This window comes from Parasteatoda tepidariorum, chromosome 4, assembly GCF_982258835.1.
Source record: "Parasteatoda tepidariorum strain Cologne lab strain chromosome 4, Ptep-v5.0, whole genome shotgun sequence".
In the NCBI taxonomy this organism is placed as follows: domain Eukaryota; kingdom Metazoa; phylum Arthropoda; class Arachnida; order Araneae; family Theridiidae; genus Parasteatoda; species Parasteatoda tepidariorum.
This window is the reverse complement of record NC_141758.1, coordinates 54,098,143-54,118,380: the sequence shown is the minus strand read 5'-3', so window position 1 is coordinate 54,118,380 and position 20,238 is coordinate 54,098,143. Positions and strand designations below refer to the sequence as shown.

The 20,238-nt window shown below is 27.9% G+C and overlaps 1 protein-coding gene across 1 annotated transcript in view; it reads right to left on the bottom strand.

Annotated features, from left to right (window-relative positions):
• LOC107440345 (tyrosine aminotransferase) overlaps positions 1 to 20,238 on the bottom strand; it is a 40,707-nt gene that overhangs the window by 9,241 nt on the left and 11,228 nt on the right. The window contains exons 5-11 of the mRNA XM_016053251.4: positions 14,155 to 14,313; positions 12,274 to 12,465; positions 9,056 to 9,138; positions 7,853 to 7,922; positions 4,973 to 5,101; positions 3,317 to 3,400; positions 460 to 558 (exon numbers count right to left, since the gene is read on the bottom strand). Of these exons, the coding sequence (XP_015908737.1) occupies positions 460 to 558; positions 3,317 to 3,400; positions 4,973 to 5,101; positions 7,853 to 7,922; positions 9,056 to 9,138; positions 12,274 to 12,465; positions 14,155 to 14,313 (816 nt within the window). The remainder of the gene's footprint in view (positions 1 to 459; positions 559 to 3,316; positions 3,401 to 4,972; positions 5,102 to 7,852; positions 7,923 to 9,055; positions 9,139 to 12,273; positions 12,466 to 14,154; positions 14,314 to 20,238) is intronic.

The following is a 20,238-nucleotide window of genomic DNA, read 5'->3' as shown; positions in this document are numbered from 1 at the left end:
ACGGTAAATCCTACCTGAATATAGTAAAATTTATCGTGTTTCTGGCTCTATGGTAACACCAAAAAGCTTGATAAGTTTTAACGAAGCGTTTTAGCAATGACTTTGGTAAAATTAACATGAAATATGGTTTTAAAATACGTGATAAAATTTCGCAATAATGTTAAAATTTAGTAATTTTATCGTGATACCTTAGAAAATGGCATAAAAACCATTTATTAAGTTAAATTTACTCTTCAGTTTTGCATTTTTTTCTAAATGTATGGTAATAAGAATTATAATTTTTTATAACCAGAATTTCCGGTTAATCAAAATACAGAAAAGCATTACCAAATGAATGTGTTTAACTGCCGTATATTTTAGTTTTCATTACCAAAATTATGGTATTTCTTTTACAAAAAATGTCATCACCATTCTCCAGCGTATTCATCAATTTTAAAATATCTAAAAAACTTGACTTACTGTTCCTGGCAAGCACATAACAGATTGCTCACACATTAGTCTTTCCACAAATTCCATGTCATTTTTGAAACAATTGAAACTCTTAACATCAATTCCCACCTAATAGAAAACACATACATTAACCAGCATATTAAGTTATTGATTTTTAATAATACGAATTTTAATTATAATGCGTCCATAAAATATGTATATCCATTATATATTGGCAGGCTTACATTATACTTCGCATTTAATGAGTAATAAGGAATATAATGTTATATGTATAGTCAACATTAATCAATCATAAAAAATGTTTAAATTACATTTGTAAATACATTTCAAATATACAGCGTGAAATACAAAATATAATATGTAAAATTAAAATAATACTGCAAATTTATAGTTTAAGGATAGGGCTTTGAACTATTAAAATAGCATTTTCGTATGTTGAAATCGGGTCATTAAATCATAAGTTATTCTGGTGCTCTTTTTTTATTTTGAGTACAGTAGATGAAAACACAATTTAAACATAAGTTATAGCATTATTTCTAAAAATTTTTGAACTCATAAAATTTGGAAGTGCACTTAAGTATACAATTAACAAACAATAGCTTATTTTTATACGCATACTAAAAGTACTCCTTTTTACACCGAGTTGAGTAATCACAATCTTTCTGTGGGTTCATTCTAAAACTTAGTTCAAGTTCGCATAGAGCGGAAAATAAAAGACCGCAAATGCTTCATTTCAAACAAACATTTGCAGCTGTTTACATATTTCAAAACCCGTAGTCTAGCATGATGTGATTTGGAAAGTTCTTTGTACTTGTACGATTTTTTTTTTTGGTCATTATCTTTGCTTAGCTGCAATTCTGAGAATCATTTATGATGTGTTTGATCATGACTAACGTGCTTTGATTTTTTTTCCAGAGTAACAAAATCATTTTCGGACGATTTAATTTGACATTGACAAACAGCATTAAATTGGGTGAATATTCTCATGTACGCGTCATACAATAATGATTGCATCTTAATACATAAAAATATAAACATTAGATCAAAATTATTCGGAGTGTAGGTTCTTTTTTTTACGATATTTATTGTAGCAATAGTTTGAAATGCAAAGGCTTAAAAACACTGCAGTAATTTAGAAACGCGTGTATGAAACAAATACAGTCAAACCCCGCTATAGTGAACCTTCAAGGGACCGAAATTTCGGTTCACTATAACCGGGAGTTCACTATATCCGTTACGCGGGCAATTTAACTAATGGTTCCTAAACTCCTCCCTTTTATTACACATTATTTAAATAAATGACTGAAAAATATTATGTAGTAGCAAAAAATGTGTTATTTTTCATTACTCTTCGTCTTGCGTACAAATAAAAATTAGTAATCTTTAGCTGATGAGCAATCCTCAACATCAGATATGGAAAAGCTTCCCGACTCTCAGATAATTTTTCGTGAATTTCTGTTATTCCGCTTTTTAAACCTGTTTAACCTGCCATTCGAGCAAATAAAATTAGTCTCTATAAATGGTTTTAAAAATCGGTATATATACCGATTTTTAATCAAAATAAATACATATATGTATTTATTTTGAAGCAGAAATTTCAAAATTATTACAAAAAAGATGGGGGGGGGGGAAATCAGTCGAAGACAGAAAAAAATTCATTATATCCAACTTCCTCACTTTTTTGGTTCACTATATCCACTAAAAATAACATTATACGTGCATAGCAAGGCACGGGACCGAACATTTCGTTCACTATATCCGGGAGTTCACTATAAACCGTGTTCACTATAGCGGGATTTGACTGTAATTCCAAAAAAGCTGAAGTGAAAAATATACTTGAAACAAATAAAAAAAAATCTATTGCATCATTATTGAAATGGACATGTTTTGAGAGTTGAAACGCAAAGCTCCTTGTTAAAACGACGTGAATGTTAAAAACAGAGGAAGAGGAAACGGGTTGACAGTGAATGACTTCAGTTATACCCTACCCCTGGATTGCTCTTTGAAATGTATAATTTGTCTATGGTAAAAACTCCCCCCTCCACAAAGTCGTCTGCTGCTATGAAAACAAGAATAGCGTATTTCAGGGAGGGTAGCTTCGCTTCACTCTAGGCTGACGCGATAGACCGAAGAAAATGATTCCCTTTCTCTTACCGACACGAGCCAAAACATGTCCTAAACAGTGACCCCACACCCCTACTTTAAATAGATATACCTCGTTTCCACAGTCTCCGCCACAAGTCAAGATGAATGGCATGGGGAGTTCTTACTTTAGACAAACTATATTTCACCACCGTTTAACACACGGTTTCTCTTATTTTTCCCCGTTAAAATAAATCCCTTCCGTTTTCCCGTTGGCAACTACGCCTTTTGTTTTCTTTATTTACGTCGATTTTTTTTACATTTAAACTATAAATTAAATTTTTTTTAAATTTTTAAAAAAAAATTATTTTATATTTCACATTGCCGTTATGAAGGTATTGCAAGAGTTTATATTTTAACAGAAAGAAAACAATGTATGCTTTAAGTACCTACAATTCAAGTTTTAAGTATTCTTAAATGAAGAAATTATTTTAATGCTTATTTCAGTTAACGAATTGAATTGATATTTTTCAGAACCTGAAAGAAATTAATATTAATACCTAATTATTATATGTATATATCATAAAATTTAAGCTAAAGATATATTTTTTTTGTATGATTATTATCGTGATATTGTTTTAGATAATGCAATCATTATTTTGTTTTTTGTTTATCAAAAAATGTTTCAAAAATTGCAATTATATTTATTATTTAGATGATATTTCAGTAATGCAATTAATTTTAAGATAATATTTCGTATAAGCCATTGTGTGTTAGTACTTACCATCATATACATAGCTCCTGCTGGCATTATTGGCATGAGCCCTGGAATTTCAGCTAACACAGAATAACATATTGCTGCATTTGTCTGGAAAGAAGTTTAAAGTGCTATCAATTAAAACGCAAGATAAAGGGAAAAAAATAATAATAACCGTTTAAATTAAAGCCTATATATTAATTTAAGTGTACGAATTTAAAAAAAGAAAAAAAAAGAAAGATTTTTTTAAGTTTTTTATCGAGAACATTTTAAACGATTCAAATCAAAATTTTAACTTAGACATTTAATTTAACGTAGCTAAACATAATGTGAATTTTTATAAATGTTATTAAGTAAATATGATAATTTCTGTTTTATAACTAAAAACAAAAAAAACAACAAAAAAAAAAATTTATAGATTCGAATAACTTTGTAGACTGGATGAAAAAGCACAATATTTTTATTTATACGTTTATTTACGCGTAATCACATAGTTCGTTATGTTAACGGTTAAAAATTAAAAGTTACTAAAAAAATAAAACTAAGAAGAAAAAAAATTATGATAAAAATATCATTAAAAGAGTTGAAAGTTTGCATTTTTTTTTTTACTAAGCATTATTTATGTAATATTTCTCAAATAATGGTTGCTGTTTTTTTGAGTTCGAAATTTAATTCTATAAAAAAAAGTTTATTCAAAAAATGCGATTTTTTTTTAACCTAATTTTATTAGCTGCAATTCAGGAACCTGCCCTAATTACGCTGATCAAACCATGTAGATGTAGTACCTGAGAGTCTAATCATCAAACAAAAAGTAAATTGGAGAATTTTTTTTCTTTACTATTCAGTTTTATCATGAAAGTGTAACAAATTAAAATCATGAATATATAATTTACTTATGATACAGCTTCAATAAATTTTATTCACTATATCATATCATTCTAATATTTTTGAAATATAATGAAATGAACTGAAAAGCCACGTTCCAATGTATGTTGTAGTATAAACAAAGATTTGAACTTCTAAAAAGAACTTAACTATTTTATAACAAATTCTCACAAGATGTCCAAAATTAAACTAGTGGTTTTCAAAACTTTATGCTAGTGAAATGGCTTCAAGTTAGAAAGAAATAACAATTATTGCAGTACTATCACGTTTGGCAGCAATATTTTTTTCACCATATTATTTTCAGTTTTTTAAAATTAAAAAATTATGAATTTATGCAGAAAATTCGTGTTACACGGCATGAATTTTCCAAAGTTTTCTTAAATCAAAAAAAGATAAAAGAATTATTGCAGAAAACTGTTACATAGCATGAATTCCCCCTCCCATTGTTATTTTTTAAATTTATAAAAAAAAAAAGCTATTGCTGCAAAACCGAGAAAGAGCAGGAATTTTTTCTTCACAAATATGTTTGCAATTTGTTTGCAATCAAAAAATATGTTTGCAATTCCATGTTTCAGACCAGAATTTTTTTTTTTTTCTTGAACGTTTTTTTAAAAATTATACAAAAAAATTATTGCAGTATCAAATTCATGTGACTAGACCTAAAGTTTTCTTTTTTTTTTTTTTTTTTTTTTTTTTTTTTTTTTTTTTTTGTTAACCAGAACCGTTATATAAAGTATTGAAAACCACCCGTATCATTTAGGAAATCCTGTCAATTAAGAAAGAAATTTGTCTTTTTACCTTTACTGATAAAATAGTTTCTTGGAAGAAGCTCTTTGGTGTATCTCTTAATATGTCAGGTATTGCTCCTTGAATAATTGTATTGCTTCCCATAATTCTTTGGCACAATGACTGCAAACCATTTCTAATCTGCAGAATAAAAATGTAACACATCAAGCTTCACATTTTAACTGAAGGCAAGTACTTCAGGTATACGTTTTCCTTAAAGTGTATAATTCTGCTATTTCATAGAATAACTAGGTACTTCATGAAATAACTAGACAAGTCAGTTAGAGAATATAATAGATGAAAAATTTCATGCTTTAGTTGGTAATTCTATGAAATAACTAATGATAGACCATTAAAGTGAAAAAATAAACAATTTCAAAATTATTCTATAAATTAATTGATCATAAATAGCTAAAATACATTTTAGTCCTGTTGCGGATGATTAATTAATAAATAATAAGAAAAAGCAGATGATATAACTTATTATTGCTCATATTGCTCACATCAACAACTACGTGTAAAAGCAACGTAATGAAGCGTACACACATACGCATCACTGTAAAAGCAAGTATAAACGGTTCGAAATAATCTAGAAACAGTTAGAACCGGTTCAAAGAACTTTCGAGTACCGTAATTCATACTTTAACGATCAAGTAATCGCTATTCAATAAAGTATCTAGTTAAAGCGCATAATTCAATAATTTTATGTACTTTATCTGAATTGTCTAGTTACCTAATGAAATACCTAGTTATTCTATGAAATAACGGATTTTACACTTTAACTGTAACATATATATCTTAATTTCTGCAAACTACTCACATCAATTACTACTCTTCATAAAATCTTTATTATATTGTTCAATAGCATTTATATCTTCTATTTTCTTTAAGTTTTAAAATTTTTAGTTTTCGATTTTTGAACTTAATTTTAATAGCTTTAAACTAAAATCTATTTAAATTCGCACCTTATGAGCTTTTTATTTTTTCTACTTCTCCTCGCAAAGCACGTTAACGGAATTACATTCTCCTTAATAATCCCGAAAGTTATTTGCTCCGTTTATATTTGTCTGCATAGAGCAGTTGTTGAAATAGGATTATGCAAAAAATAGCAAAAGATTTTTAAAAAAAATATTACCGATTAATTTTCTTTTTAACTTTATTTCTTAAAAGGTTTGCTAAAATTTTCTGCTTTATCAGCAGTTTTTTTTTTCCTTCTGTTATTCGCTGTATTCTCTCTTAACTGTTATTCGACCTTTCACCGCCTAGGACAATCTTTTTATGTTCATTTTAATACAAAAAATGATTTGCTCTTCATTAATGATATTTTTATCTAGATTTAGTAAAAACTTTAATTACATTTTCCTTACAATGTCTTGCGCTTTCTTTTATTTTTATTTTCTGAACTTTTTTCTTTGGCCAAATTTCATATCTTATATATTTGGGTACAATAGACCTCTGGTCGATGTGCCCTGCTCGTCAGAGCTGCCCAACCTCTAAGTCTAAGTCTAATATCTTATATATTCTGCATTATTCTTTAATACATTAGAAATCTAATTTCTAGTTAGAATTTAACAATAAAAATCGACATAATGCTTGATCGATGTAAAATTTTCACGAAAACCCTGTTGAGGGTACGCGGCCACCTGCTAATTTTTTCGGCTTGAATAGCGAGATCTATTTTTTTTTTTTTTTTTTTTTTTAAATATCCGTTCTTAACTGTCTCAAATTATTAATCCTTAGTTCCAAATTATTTATTCCTTTTTATTTTTTTGAGAAAAGATATAGATAACAACTTATTGTATATATTTTGTTTCATTATTCCTTTCTACTATATAAATCCTAATTAAATAGAAATCTCCCAGATTATTGTTAATATTATGAAACTACGAAAAAGACGCTATAATGACAAAATTTCTATTAGTTAAATCGGTGGAAATTTTTTTTCTGGATTTAGATCCTAACAACAGAAATACACTACAGCATTTAAATTCTGTTGAATCAATAAAATCTAATTGCTATTTCAAAGTTTGGAAAGGATGCCTTCCTTATTCTCAGAAAAACATATTTGCTTGACATTTTTTAAAGCTTTTTCAACCTTAACTTTTATATTTTGTCTCATTACTTGTTCTTATAATTCTCTTTTTCATTTTGTCTAATTTTACGGCTTTGATTATTTATACGATTTTTCTCGAATATTGATACAGTTTTCTTCTTTAGGTTGTTTTTATCATTTTATTTCTTTGACTGCTCCTAATGAATGCATTATATATTTAATAATTTCTTAAATGTATAATAGGAGATAATCGCGGCATATGCTTAGTGCTTATAAAATAAAATAAACAACACTAAATTCAAGAAAAAGAAATGTTGTGCTAATTCGTTAGAGGGCAGCACTGTAAGTCCCTCAGAATAAAATTTTTCAAAGAATCATCGTAAGTCACAAATATTATTTATAAAACAAATTATTTATGTTAGTAGAAAGAATAAAATATCTAATTATATGATAACTAGAAAACTGTGAATTGTCAGAGAAAATAAAATAATAAAAATCATTGAGTTTGAGATAATCGCGGCATATGCTTAGTGCTTATAAAATAAAATAAACAACACTAAATTCAAGAAAAAGAAATGTTGTGCTAATTCGTTAGAGGGCAGCACTGTAAGTCCCTCAGAATAAAATTTTTCAAAGAATCATCGTAAGTCACAAATATTATTTATAAAACAAATTATTTATGTTAGTAGAAAGAATAAAATATCTAATTATATGATAACTAGAAAACTGTGAATTGTCAGAGAAAATAAAATAATAAAAATCATTGAGTTTGAGAAAGATAAGTTTTGCGTCACTACTGTAGAGGGCAGCACTATAACAATTTATCAGAAAAATCTTACCGCTGAACCGAAAACTTCATTTCGGTCATGAATTAAAATCCAACCCATTCTCCAACCTGGAACCAGAAATCTGCAACATATATAATTAAATTAGCAATTTTTTTATGAAATAGCGAAGAATCAAATATGAACGTGACTGATTATTCATTTTAATTTTCTAGAGGAATCATACGTCTGCGAAAGGTTGGATATCAGGTAGCTGGATCATTAAATCAGGCAGCTGGAGCAGCTTTTGCATCTTTTAAGAAAAACTTAAAAATAGCAACAAAATTTTTTTATATTTTTGGTCGCTTGTTAGCGGATCTCCCTATCATCTCGCTGAACATAATCGTTCTTGCCGATTCGAAGTTTTCTTTGAAACTGCCCGTGCTTAGATTCAAACTACACATTATCATGTCTTAGAATCTAATTTCTCAAATTCTGCACAAAATTTCTAAAATTAGTAAACAAAACAGGCTGTTAAAAATACGTTCTCCTCCATTTTACGGTAAAGTAAATTTTACGGATAATCCATCTAAACTACCGATACTTTAATCCGGAATTTTTTTACGGTGTACACTTTTTACTTACCGATAGCAAGCCTGTTACTCTCAAGATATAGATGATTTTAAATGATTTGAAATTAAAATTGTTTGATACCGCTATACTGTACGAAATTCAGAGTAAAAAGTGCTTGACGTAAAAAAAAGAAAGGAAAATAAAGATCACTATAGTAAATACCACGGTCGTGATACCCATTTTATCTGACTATACATTTCATGTAATGTCGGATAAAATGGGTAATGCAGCAAAGAAAGTCATTTTATCTCTAAACCTAAAACTATCTTTTTGTTATGTGCGGGTTAATGGTATAATCTAATTACTTAATTCTTTTCTTTCTTGTCGTTTTCCCATGGTTAATTAAGGATGAAAAGTCTAAAATATATAATAGTCGCTAATTTAGTCCGATAAATTAATCATATTTATATTAATAAAGCCTCTAAGATGCATTAGCCCATGTTTCTAAAAGCTGCTATTCCGTTTGGTTGAGATGTCTCTTTGGTGTTTAAAACACAAAGTAATATTCAGTCTATGGCTTCAATAAAAATAAATATATATCTTTATATATATTATTGAGACAAAATAGTTGCTTTTAAAAGTTGCTGAAATATAAAATATTCAAGTTCTTACTTTCCATTTGAATTTGTATAAATGTATACTGACCTTTTTGTAAGTCCACTACAAGTTAGAATTGGTACTGATAGAGACATGGAGGCTATGGGATAAAATTCTTCACCTGGGAATACCTTAGAAAAAATAATTGAAGAAAATTAATGCGCAAATATCAGAAATAATTTTGAAGTACATTTTATTGCTTTGTAATCTTTAAGTTATATTATTTTATTAAATTCAAATGAGTTAAAAACACTTGTTGGACAGCACTATCATATTTTTCAATGATATTAATATCAGATTATTAAATTTAAATATGTTTATTGTATCAAAACATTAGTACAATTGCAGCAAAGTATAACTTAAGTACAATTTCAATAATACAAGAGTAATAATTCGTAATTAATGGTTGGGTTCCCAATTACATTATATTTTCATAGCACATATTTATTGAAAATGAAACTCCAAATTCGTCTTAACCTTCTTCTGAGAACCAATGACGGCAGAAAATGCCATTTTTTTTCTAAGGAACACATAGCTTAATAGAAAGTAAACAAATGGGGTAAAATAATTTTCAAAGGAAAAGTTCAATTAATTCAATTTAGTTAAGTTTTTTTTAAGTGTTTTTAATTATAACATACAAAATTATAAATTTTATTTTTAGCATTTTGTGTATGCATCCTTTAGAATCAAACAATATTTGTAAGTCAAAAGGTTACCTTTATCAAAACCCACTAAACTCTAATAAGATATTTGTAACTCAAAAGGTTTACTTTTATCGAAATCCACTAGACTCTTGTAAGATATTTGTAAGTCAAATGGTTATTTTTATCAAAATCCACTAGACTTTAATAAGATATCAGAAAGTCAAAAAGTTACTTTTATCAAAATATACTAGACTCTGATAAGATATTTGTAAATCAAAAGTTTACTTGAATCGAATTTCTTATCTTTCTTTTAAGTTTATATTGCAATTAACCTCTCTGATCTGAAGTATATATAATTATATTTATAGACAATCGATTTGTCAAAGCATACAAACAAGAAAAAATGCATAAATTATAATTTTTAAGAGATACTTAATACTATTCAGCACATTAGATATTAGGTAACAAGAAGTTACGCAAATTGCTGTTAGCAAAAAAACTAGTATTAAAATATCGAAAATGCTTTGATATTTACATTATAAGTTTAACATTTGTAATAATTTTATTCACAACTGATTTTACTAGGGGAGAGAGGGGTCAATTGTAACAGGGTACGATTGTAACAGAGCAAAAATTTCGAGTGTCGGGTTCTAGATTTGGTTCCTAGGTAGCGCACAAGGTGTATTTAATAAATCTACAAGTACACCCCTGCTGGCAACCATTTTTATGTATTTTTGAAAGAGTTACATCACAAAAAATATATTTTCAATCTACGTAAGTACTTTTTTTGGTATTAGAATATTATATTGTAACAAAGTAATTTTGTTTAAACAAATAAAAATTATTAACCGAATATGTAAGTGGACACCTTAATTAACATTTCCAAAAAAAAGATTAGTTTTGTTAATTAACTAGCATTGTTTTTAACAAATGAAGCTGAAATGGTGTCTTGGGGACGATTGTAACAATAGGTAAAGGGATGATTGTACCAGCTGAAAATAAATAATCTTATGTTTACAAACCATTACTTAACTCTTTAAGAACCACCAATAGTTTCCTATATCATTTATATTATGTTACATGTGCATTATTTTTGTCACCTTTCACAGCATAAATTAAAATTTTTAACACCATAAAGTTAAAAGTTTAACCCTTTAGGTCTCTGCTCATTATTATTTTTACTCCTAAAATATCACTACTATTTTGATCAATAAAAAAATCTATCACAACTATGATAATATGTATAATTAACTATGTTTTAGTTGAATTTATGAACTGTTACAATTAACCCCGTAAGTCGGGACAATTGTAGCAAGTACACGACTGTCAAAAATTGTTAATAACTAATATAATAACATTTAAAATAAGATATTTTTTTTCTAGTAGAGGATAGTCTACGTTACTTGTCTCTCAATTAATACTAATAATATATTGGATTTTCTTGTTAGTTAAAAATAGTTAAGTAAAAAATGTTACAGTTGACCCCACTCTCCCCTACAGATAATTTCATTTCCAACTAATTTTACTACAGACATAGTTTTATATCAATTAATAATTATACTTTGAATGGTATATTTAATTATTATTCCCGTTAAACGAAATTATGCAAGTGGGAAACCCCTAGATCAAATGATTTTTGTTCTTACAAGTGCCATACTTCGTAAGTATTCCGAACAAAGGTGAGAGAAAGTAAGTTATTTGGGACGATAAGCGCATCTCGAGTTCAAGGTTTGGAGCATTTTTTATTAACTTCCTTCATACGTGTTCAGATTTGAAAGTACTTATGACCACGTATATTTATTTTTATATATTTTTTTACTTGAAAACGTTTAAATGATAAAATCTCTATTTGTGGTGACGTGGTCATAACAAAACAAACAATATTTCCTACCTATAATGAATGCACGCCATTTAAACCTTATGTTTGAAACATAATACTACAAAAGGGTCTAATAAAATTATTGTATTACATTGCAAGCTATGATTAAAATAAATTATTAAGTTTCATTAGTGCAATGTAAATCTACAAATATCAGAATTTTATGAACGCATATCGATTTACGTATATAATAATAAACCACGTGTCTAAATTGCTTTGGAGTTCGTTTTCAAAAGCTTTTTTCAGTAATTAAAAACATTATTTCCTTGCAATCAAAGTACTGCGCTTTTTTGGAATAATATTGTGTAAAATATCCACCTAGAAACAATAATTAGGAACATACTTTGGCAAAGTTGAGGCTATATTGACCAAAGTCTTTCATATCTTTCTCTTTAGCTAACGTTATTCAAACTGGCTTTCGAATAATGTTCATGTATTGATATATTTTTTTATAACTCTGTCACCGGACCAGTGCCATTGTGTTTACTTTATTAATCAATATATATTATTTATTTATATTATTAAATTCTCACAATTTATTAATATCATAACTTCATTTATTTATTTATTTTACTGCATCATTCACTTTTAATAAATATATTTATTCATCATTAATATTATTTTGCTTAATAAAATTAAATTTTAAAAAAAGGTGGGTAGCTGTAATTAGCTTTACTTCACAAGCGCCAAAATCGCAATTATTCGAATCAAATTATAAATATTAAACAAGGGAGAGTACTTACGAAATGTTCATAAATTTCATCAGCTATGATGGGGACATAGTTACGAGCTGCTACCTCCAAAATAGATTGCAGATGTCTACGGCTATAGACTGAACCACAGGGATTAGATGGGTTATTGACCACTATAGCAGCCGTATCGACAGATATTTGATGTTCAAGATCAGCAAGATCTACTTCCCAAGATTTTTCAGGCTGAAAATTTAAAATACAAAAAACAAGACTATAAATTTGAATACCTGTTTATAATCTGTTATTTATTATCAATGCAGATGAGAAATTCATTTTAATAAAAGGTTTTTTCTCGAAAATTCGTCTCGCTTGGTAAGTTAGCCACAAATTCAACCAAATAAGTTGTTGAAAATCTAAAATTGATATACTACAAATTAAATTAAACGGAAAATATTTTAGATAAAACTGAACTGTTAGCAGTTTTCTTCGAACAATTTCATTACTTCTTATTTGTTAAAAAAATCGAATTGTTCAAGGATTTGTCTAAAAAAGAAAATTACAGTAATTTAACAAAAATTAGTTTTTACTGATATCTTCAATTAAAATTAATAGTTGGTTTAATTCAGTAAAGCTGGATTTTAAATTCAATTGATTTGAGATTCTTTTAGAAGAACATATTAAGTGTTATTATAAAGACGAAGATCAGTTGTTGTTTTTTCTTTTCGTTCAAAGTAATAATTATATATTTAAAACAATTCAGAAATCTTAATAATAATTTTAAAATTTTACAAAAAATATTTTAGATTGATCAACTCTAAATTGTTTTAATAAAAAAATACAGAGTTTAATTAATTATAATTCTATCTTGTAGAAATTTTTTTTAAATATGATGCTATTATGTAAAAATTATCAAATAAAAATATCTTACAAGCAGTGAAAACTATAGTATACAGGTTGTTAAATTTTCAATAAATTAAATAAAAAATTGAAAAAATAAAACGCTTAACTACTGTTTTAAGAAATATCCTTTAACAACGTAATATGTATCCAAAATATTTTTATCCTATTTTCTTACTTGAAGCTTTTTCATTTCTAATCAAAACAGTACATAGTTAAGTAAACAGCTCACTGAATTAAGGTACATTCTAAAAAAATCTACATTCGCAATATAACTATCTATATGAATAAGTAAACTTGGTCTTTAGTCTATAATTTGAAAAAAATGAATTAAATAAATATATAAAAATTTGAAATTTAGATTCAGCAAACATCCGATTTCCTTAAACAAACCTTACAGCCATAAAATAAAAATTAAAAAAAGTGCATTTCTGAACTAAAGTTCATGAGCATATGTGATGATCATTTTTATAATGCAAAATAATTTTTGATATAAATTTTAATTAAAATATTTCTTTTCACAACAGTTTCAGGTGGAAAAAGGCCTTAATTATCGTATTATAAAACCATATATCATAGTATTATAAAGTCATATTACTAACATTTGGTAGGATTTTACGCATTTTTATAATATACAGTTGATTATTCGGGAGTAAACTTCTGTCAAAAAATACGAAAGGAAGTACGTAAGTATCAATTAAAGTCAACCCGGCTCTCAGAAAATATTATCGTTATTATTTTTAAAATATTCTTTCAGAAAATTTTTACTTATTTATTAAATATCAATTAATTAATTAGTTTATTTATTAAATATCAATTAAATAAATATCAATTGATAATTTTAATAAATATTAATAGATTCTTATAAATATAAATAGATTCTTCAGAAATTTTTTTATTCACAGTAATATGATTAATGTCTTTTTCCACGCTACTCTCAAAATATTTAGTTTATTTAATAGTTGATTATTTATTAAGTTACCCTAAGCAACATCAGTAGAATGACACAGTGAAAATTCAAAAGTGTGTACTTACTAATAAAGAATAATACTTGATGTTTATACCCATACTTTCAGCAAGTGTTTTGTAGAGAGGAAATCCTGGACGTGGAACCAAGATTGTTTGGCCAGGATTAGCCAGTGCACAGATTGCTAACTCTAAAGCTTGGGAACATCCTGATGTTAAAATAACATCCTAAAACATCACATTTTAAATTCTTAAGAAATAGTAAAAAAATACAATTCGTTTATAAATATTAAATAGTTTATAAGTAATAGTTAATTTTTAAAATAACGTGAGTTATGTTTCACACTGGTAATACACACTATTTTTTTTTTCTGTGAAAATCAAAATTGAGCTAACTTATTGGCTAGGTAAATAATCAAAAGAAATTGAAGCGGTAAGTTATTACTTGATTATAAACTTCATTAGCTTCAAAACTATACAAATTGGAAACATATCCGTTATCAAGAATACGAGAATCATTAAGTGCTGCATATTGTTGGAATCTTGTATATAAACTCAATTTCGACAATGCCAAAACTTTTTCCACTTCAGCCCCATCAATTCATCTTGATTCCCTAAAGTCTTGTTTCATTCACATGAATGCTGATTAAGGAGATCAGTTTCTCACCACCTCTCAATAGAGCGGGGAAATGCATTATACCCTGATTTGCCCTTCTCGGTCACTGTGTTTTTTTCTTCCTAATTTTGTTAGGCTAACATTGGGGAGTTATTTTCTCTTGGGCGTTATTTGTAGTTATAAGCACGTAATTTATAAATCCAATTATTTATGAGCACATTAGTGAGTTTAGCTCTTAAAAGAACGTATAATTGTTTACACTGCATAAAATTTTGAAAATCGCACCCATAGAGAATTGTCTTAAAAATCAAATTTAAGATCATAAAAATTGTCCTAAAAATAAAGTTAGTTATATAAGCCAAATGACTTTCCTTTTATAAATCAATCCGAAAAATATTTTAGAATAATATTACTAGAAAAAAATGGTTCTGTAAAAGATTAAACAGTTAAAGTCGAATTCATCTTTTATGATATACGAAAAAAAATAGAGTGAAAGCAAGAGGTAAAAATAACATAAAAATCAAGAAATATTTGGTACAAAAAGCAAAAAACATGTGTGTTGCCTACTTTACGTAATTCTTGTATAACGTCATTTTGATTCAAATAAATTATTGCTTTCAGCGAAAAAGAACACGTTAATCAGATAATCCAAATTAGAAATAGATGTTCCGGCCAGCTTAAATTCAATAAAATTACAAAGAATCGAAATATAAATTACATCTGATGATGGAAAATAAAGATCAAAATAAGTAAATACTATTGCGTCGATAAAAGATTAACTCTTTTTTAAATCTAACATATCAATAGGCTGACCTTAGAAAAAGATTAATTTGACACCCACACGTCAGATTAAATCTTTAAAAAAGCGAATTTATTATTATTATTAATTGCCACTGTGTAATCCTGTATAGTTGCATGGGTGTTATTTTCATTAATTTTAACAATTTGAATCAGAATTTTTATTAAGCTTATTTTTTATATTTTTTGCATTATTTTGTATTAAATTACGTCAAGATAAGTGGAAAAAAATTATATTTAGCATTTTAATAATTTATGGTTATGAAATACAGCACCGGCGTCCCTTTCCGCGTTAAAGGTAAAATCTTCTAAACACGGCTCACTTTCGAACAAAAATTTCTCATATTTTCATTTATTTGTAGTTATTTAATTCTCATGTAAACAATTATTCATTATTGAAATTTCTTTACCAAATCAGTTATTCATACATTTTCAAATAAAAAAATATTCAAACTACTCTTTTTTTACTTTATATTTTAGTACAAGTATAGTTTTGATAATCTAACTGACTTTTTCAGTCAATTCGACTGTTGTTTTTTTGTAAAATTAAAAAATATCGAATTATACTTTTACTTGTAAGTAGAGCGTCATAAAAAGGACACCGGTGTCCCATCTGCGTCAAAGTGTTAAAGGAAGGATTTTATTTTAGTATTACTTACTTTACAAGGTATGGTCTTCATAGTTTTTAATTTCTCACAATATTGAATTTAAAATGATGAAAATTCGTCACTTGATTATTGCAGTAAATATTTGGTTGCCGAAAATTGCTGACATTTGGTCAAGATGATGGTTTAAATAATGCCATACGGATCTGTGTCTGAGGTAACATTATCAAACTATCGACCCCTCTCCCAACTAAACTATAAGGACTATATTTTCACGAAATGTAAGGGTAAAGAATTCAAATCTGTCGACGAAAAACTTGCATGTTTATACAGAGAAAGTACGCTTTTGTGTCTTAATTATTAACTTAGGTTTTCGTCTTCATAAATAAGTTAGCATACATAAGGTTATACTATTGAACCATTAAGATTGCTTCTTAGCACATTTAAATCCGATCACTACATCATTAAAAAATAGAATATAAAAATCCTGACAGTAGACCAGTTATTAAGGTGTCCTGTTTTTTTTTTCGCTCACTGTATATTAAATACAGCTCTTTGCAAACTGCCGATAGCATTTGGAGAGTCTAGTAGGCTCTTTGTTAAGCGACGTAGATAGTTTGCAAAGAGTCGACAAAAAGAGTTGGTATCACTTCACATTTTTATCACTTAACAATTACAAACATTATTTATTTCAAATCCAGATGACTTGTCTTATAGACGCTCTCTTTAATGAACTTTCTATACCCTCTTTATGTTTGTTATAAGATTAAAAACATTTTAAGGAATTTCAAATATTTAAATTAGTTCAGGTAAACAGGAAATGTTCCAAGAGTACATTTTGACACGTTTTGCAAACTTGAGTTATTTAAACCTGAAATGATCACGTGACGCCTCGAAACAAAAACTGTTCTTCAAAAAATAAGTCACGTGCTTTTTGTTATCGAGAAAACGCATAAAGTGCTACATTTTGCTTATCTTTTTTTAAGCGCTTGCTGAAACTGAAAGGAAACGTCGTACAGTTAAAACAAAAATTTTGACCGTATCATATTTTTGAGATTTGTTCTCTCTACAGCACATTTCGCAATACTTTTACCCACATTGCAAGATAAGATAGTTGAATTCCTAACCAAGGCATGTGTTCGAAACCTTTTCGGATTTCGAAACTGAGAAAAAAAAATGGTACGATAAAGCGATAAAAATTCCGAAGTATAAAAATTTGCCAAATATTTCACACGAAAATCTCATTATCATTAACGCAATATCAAACTTTTTATTACATCGAGAAGAAATCACAAGCATGTAATTAGTTGCGCAAATAAAAATCCAAATAATTGCTCAAAGTCTTTTTAACGAGTTGCACTCAAAATAATATTATTTCTGCTCTGAGTGACTATCCAATTTTTTGGCTAAGACTTAGAATGTTCTCAAAAAGAATCCGAATTTGCTCCACTAATCTTTACTCAAAATAATACTTCCACTAAATAATATTTTCTCCACTCAGAATGAACATTCAATTTATGGCTAAGACATAGAATGTTCTCAAAAAAGAAAGTAATAAAATACTTTATAGACGAAAATCGATATGTTTGTTGTACTCCACTAATCTTCTCTCAAAATAATACTTCCACTAAATATTATTTTTGCTCTGAATGAACATTCAATTTATGGCTAAGACTTAGAATGTTCTCGAAAAGAATCCGAATTTACTCCACTAATCTTTACTCAAAATAATACTTCCACTAAATAATATTTTCTCTGCTCAGAATGAACATTCAATTTAAGGCTAAGACATAGAATGTTCTCAAAAGGAAAGTAATAAAATACCTTTTAGACGAAAATCGTTATGTTTGTTGTACTCCACTAATCTTCTCTCAAAATAATACTTCCACTAAATATTATTTCTGCTCTGAATAACCATTCAATTTATAGCTAAGACTTAGAATGTTCTCGAAAAGAAAGTAATGGAATACCTTATACACGAAAATCGATATGTCTGTTTTATTCCACTAAAATTTACTAGATCCCTGGATTGTTGTTTCAATGTTTCAAGATTAAACACAATTTTGGTGAGAGGAGACAACTGAGGTGATTCAATAACGTTACAAAGGGTGGAAAACCTGATGGTGGAATGTGTGGGATAAAAACCCAGCTTACTTTCGGGAATGAACAAGGTTGTTTGGGAAGTAAATTTTAAAAATTGCTGTTTTTTTCCCAAGAATTAAAAACATTAGCATTTATCAGCGGCAGTAGTAGAAATCCTTCGCCAGAAGCAATATCTTAGATAAGTTTTCAAACTTTTCGTTGATAAAATTTGTCTACATTTTTGATAGTATCTTTAGAAAAATTCCTTGTAATTTTTTTTTTAATATCCTCTATTAGTGATTAACAAAAACATGATCTTCAGCTTTTTTAAATGCATTGAATTTTTAGTATATATTATATAAACTAACCTTTGCATTTAATGCAAAACATTAAAACCTATGATTACAAACTAGTTATAATTTTATTGTTCCGTAATCTCTGCTCTTCAACAGTTTTACAAAACTCAGGCTCGTAAAACGGAATCCTGAAAAATTAAAAAGTAATCGTACTACAGGGGAAAATTTCTTTAATGAATATGTTGCTTGATAAGCAAAAGAGACAGTTGGAAGAATATTTTAAAACTAGAGTAAGTAATTTAAGGAAGAGGGTATTCGGGCCCTTTGCATCGTTTTAACATGGTTGACTCACCTCAGTGTAATTTATATGATACTGGACAAAACATGACTGCAGCTCATCTCAACGAATGCTCTGCTTTGAGGGACTTAATATGTTCTGAGAAAAGTATTGGAAAGCCCGTAGTCAAATGACAAAATAGCAAATAGACTGGCATTTGTAAAACAAATAATTTAAGGAAAAGGAAGTGTCAAGTAAAATAAAGTAAACAATCTACCAGCTTTTATGTTTGAAAACATCCAAAATACGAAATGAAAGTCAAAAACCATAACAGCATTCCATTCCTTTGCATCGAGTGTTACCTAGGGACGTGATAAATATTTTTTGGTGGTTCGAATCAAATTTTTGTTGTCCAGTACAACCGTTAATTTTAAATCCTATTAAGTTTGATAGAAAGAGAGAGAAATTTGTGGCGAACAACATCACAATTATTACTTTTAAAACACTACTTGGTATCGTAATTGTTTTGAAATCTTGTTGATTCTACGAACGGTGAAAAGCATGGAAAACGTAGAGAAGGTCACTGGATTACTGCACACCTTACGGAAAAAGAATGCATGCCTTTGCGAATTTTATTCCAGAAAAAAAGTTTTTTTCTTTCTTCCCTTGGAGTGTTGCTATAAACACTACGACTTTCATCATATCTGCATCATAATAACACAACACGTATTAAATGCAATAAAAATGTTGTAAACATTCTAGAATGTAGAACTGAATCAAGCAATTGCTTTCTTCGTGTTTGTTTTATTAGAAGATTTTAAAAAATGAGTGAAAAAAGAAAATTAAGAGTAATATCTACTATTTTTTTATAAATTGTTTTAAATATATAAATACAAAATTGGTTTAAATGCTTACTTTAAAATTAAAAATATGAAATATACTTTATGATTTCAGTATGGTGGAAGCGATATATTATAAACTGATGTGACACGCATACTGAAAAAACATATATCGATTGGCAGCTTCACGCATATTACAAATAAGTAAATAAAGAACAGATAAATTTGTATGATTTTTAATTTTTTTATAAAAAAAATCCTCAGTTTTCAAGAAAAACTAAAATTTTAATTTGTTAAATCATATACATTTTATGGCTTCCTATTTGTATGATCGTTGACAAATATTTTATTCCAATTCATTCTAAATATTTTTTCTAATTTTATTTCAACTATTTATTACTAATCCAAAAGAAAAGGGTACTCCTCTAGCAAGTATTGGGACAAACATGCCTTTGTGCATGACTTTTGATTGAGCTAACCTACATTTAAGTTACATCGAGAGGAAAACCACGAAAACCTCCAATGGTTAGCCTAAAGGCGAAGGGACTCTAATCCATGATCCGTCTACCACTGAGGATATTACTCTGCAACACTGCGGTCATTGCGAGCCGGTGCGGAATTCGTATCGTCCAGCCATCGC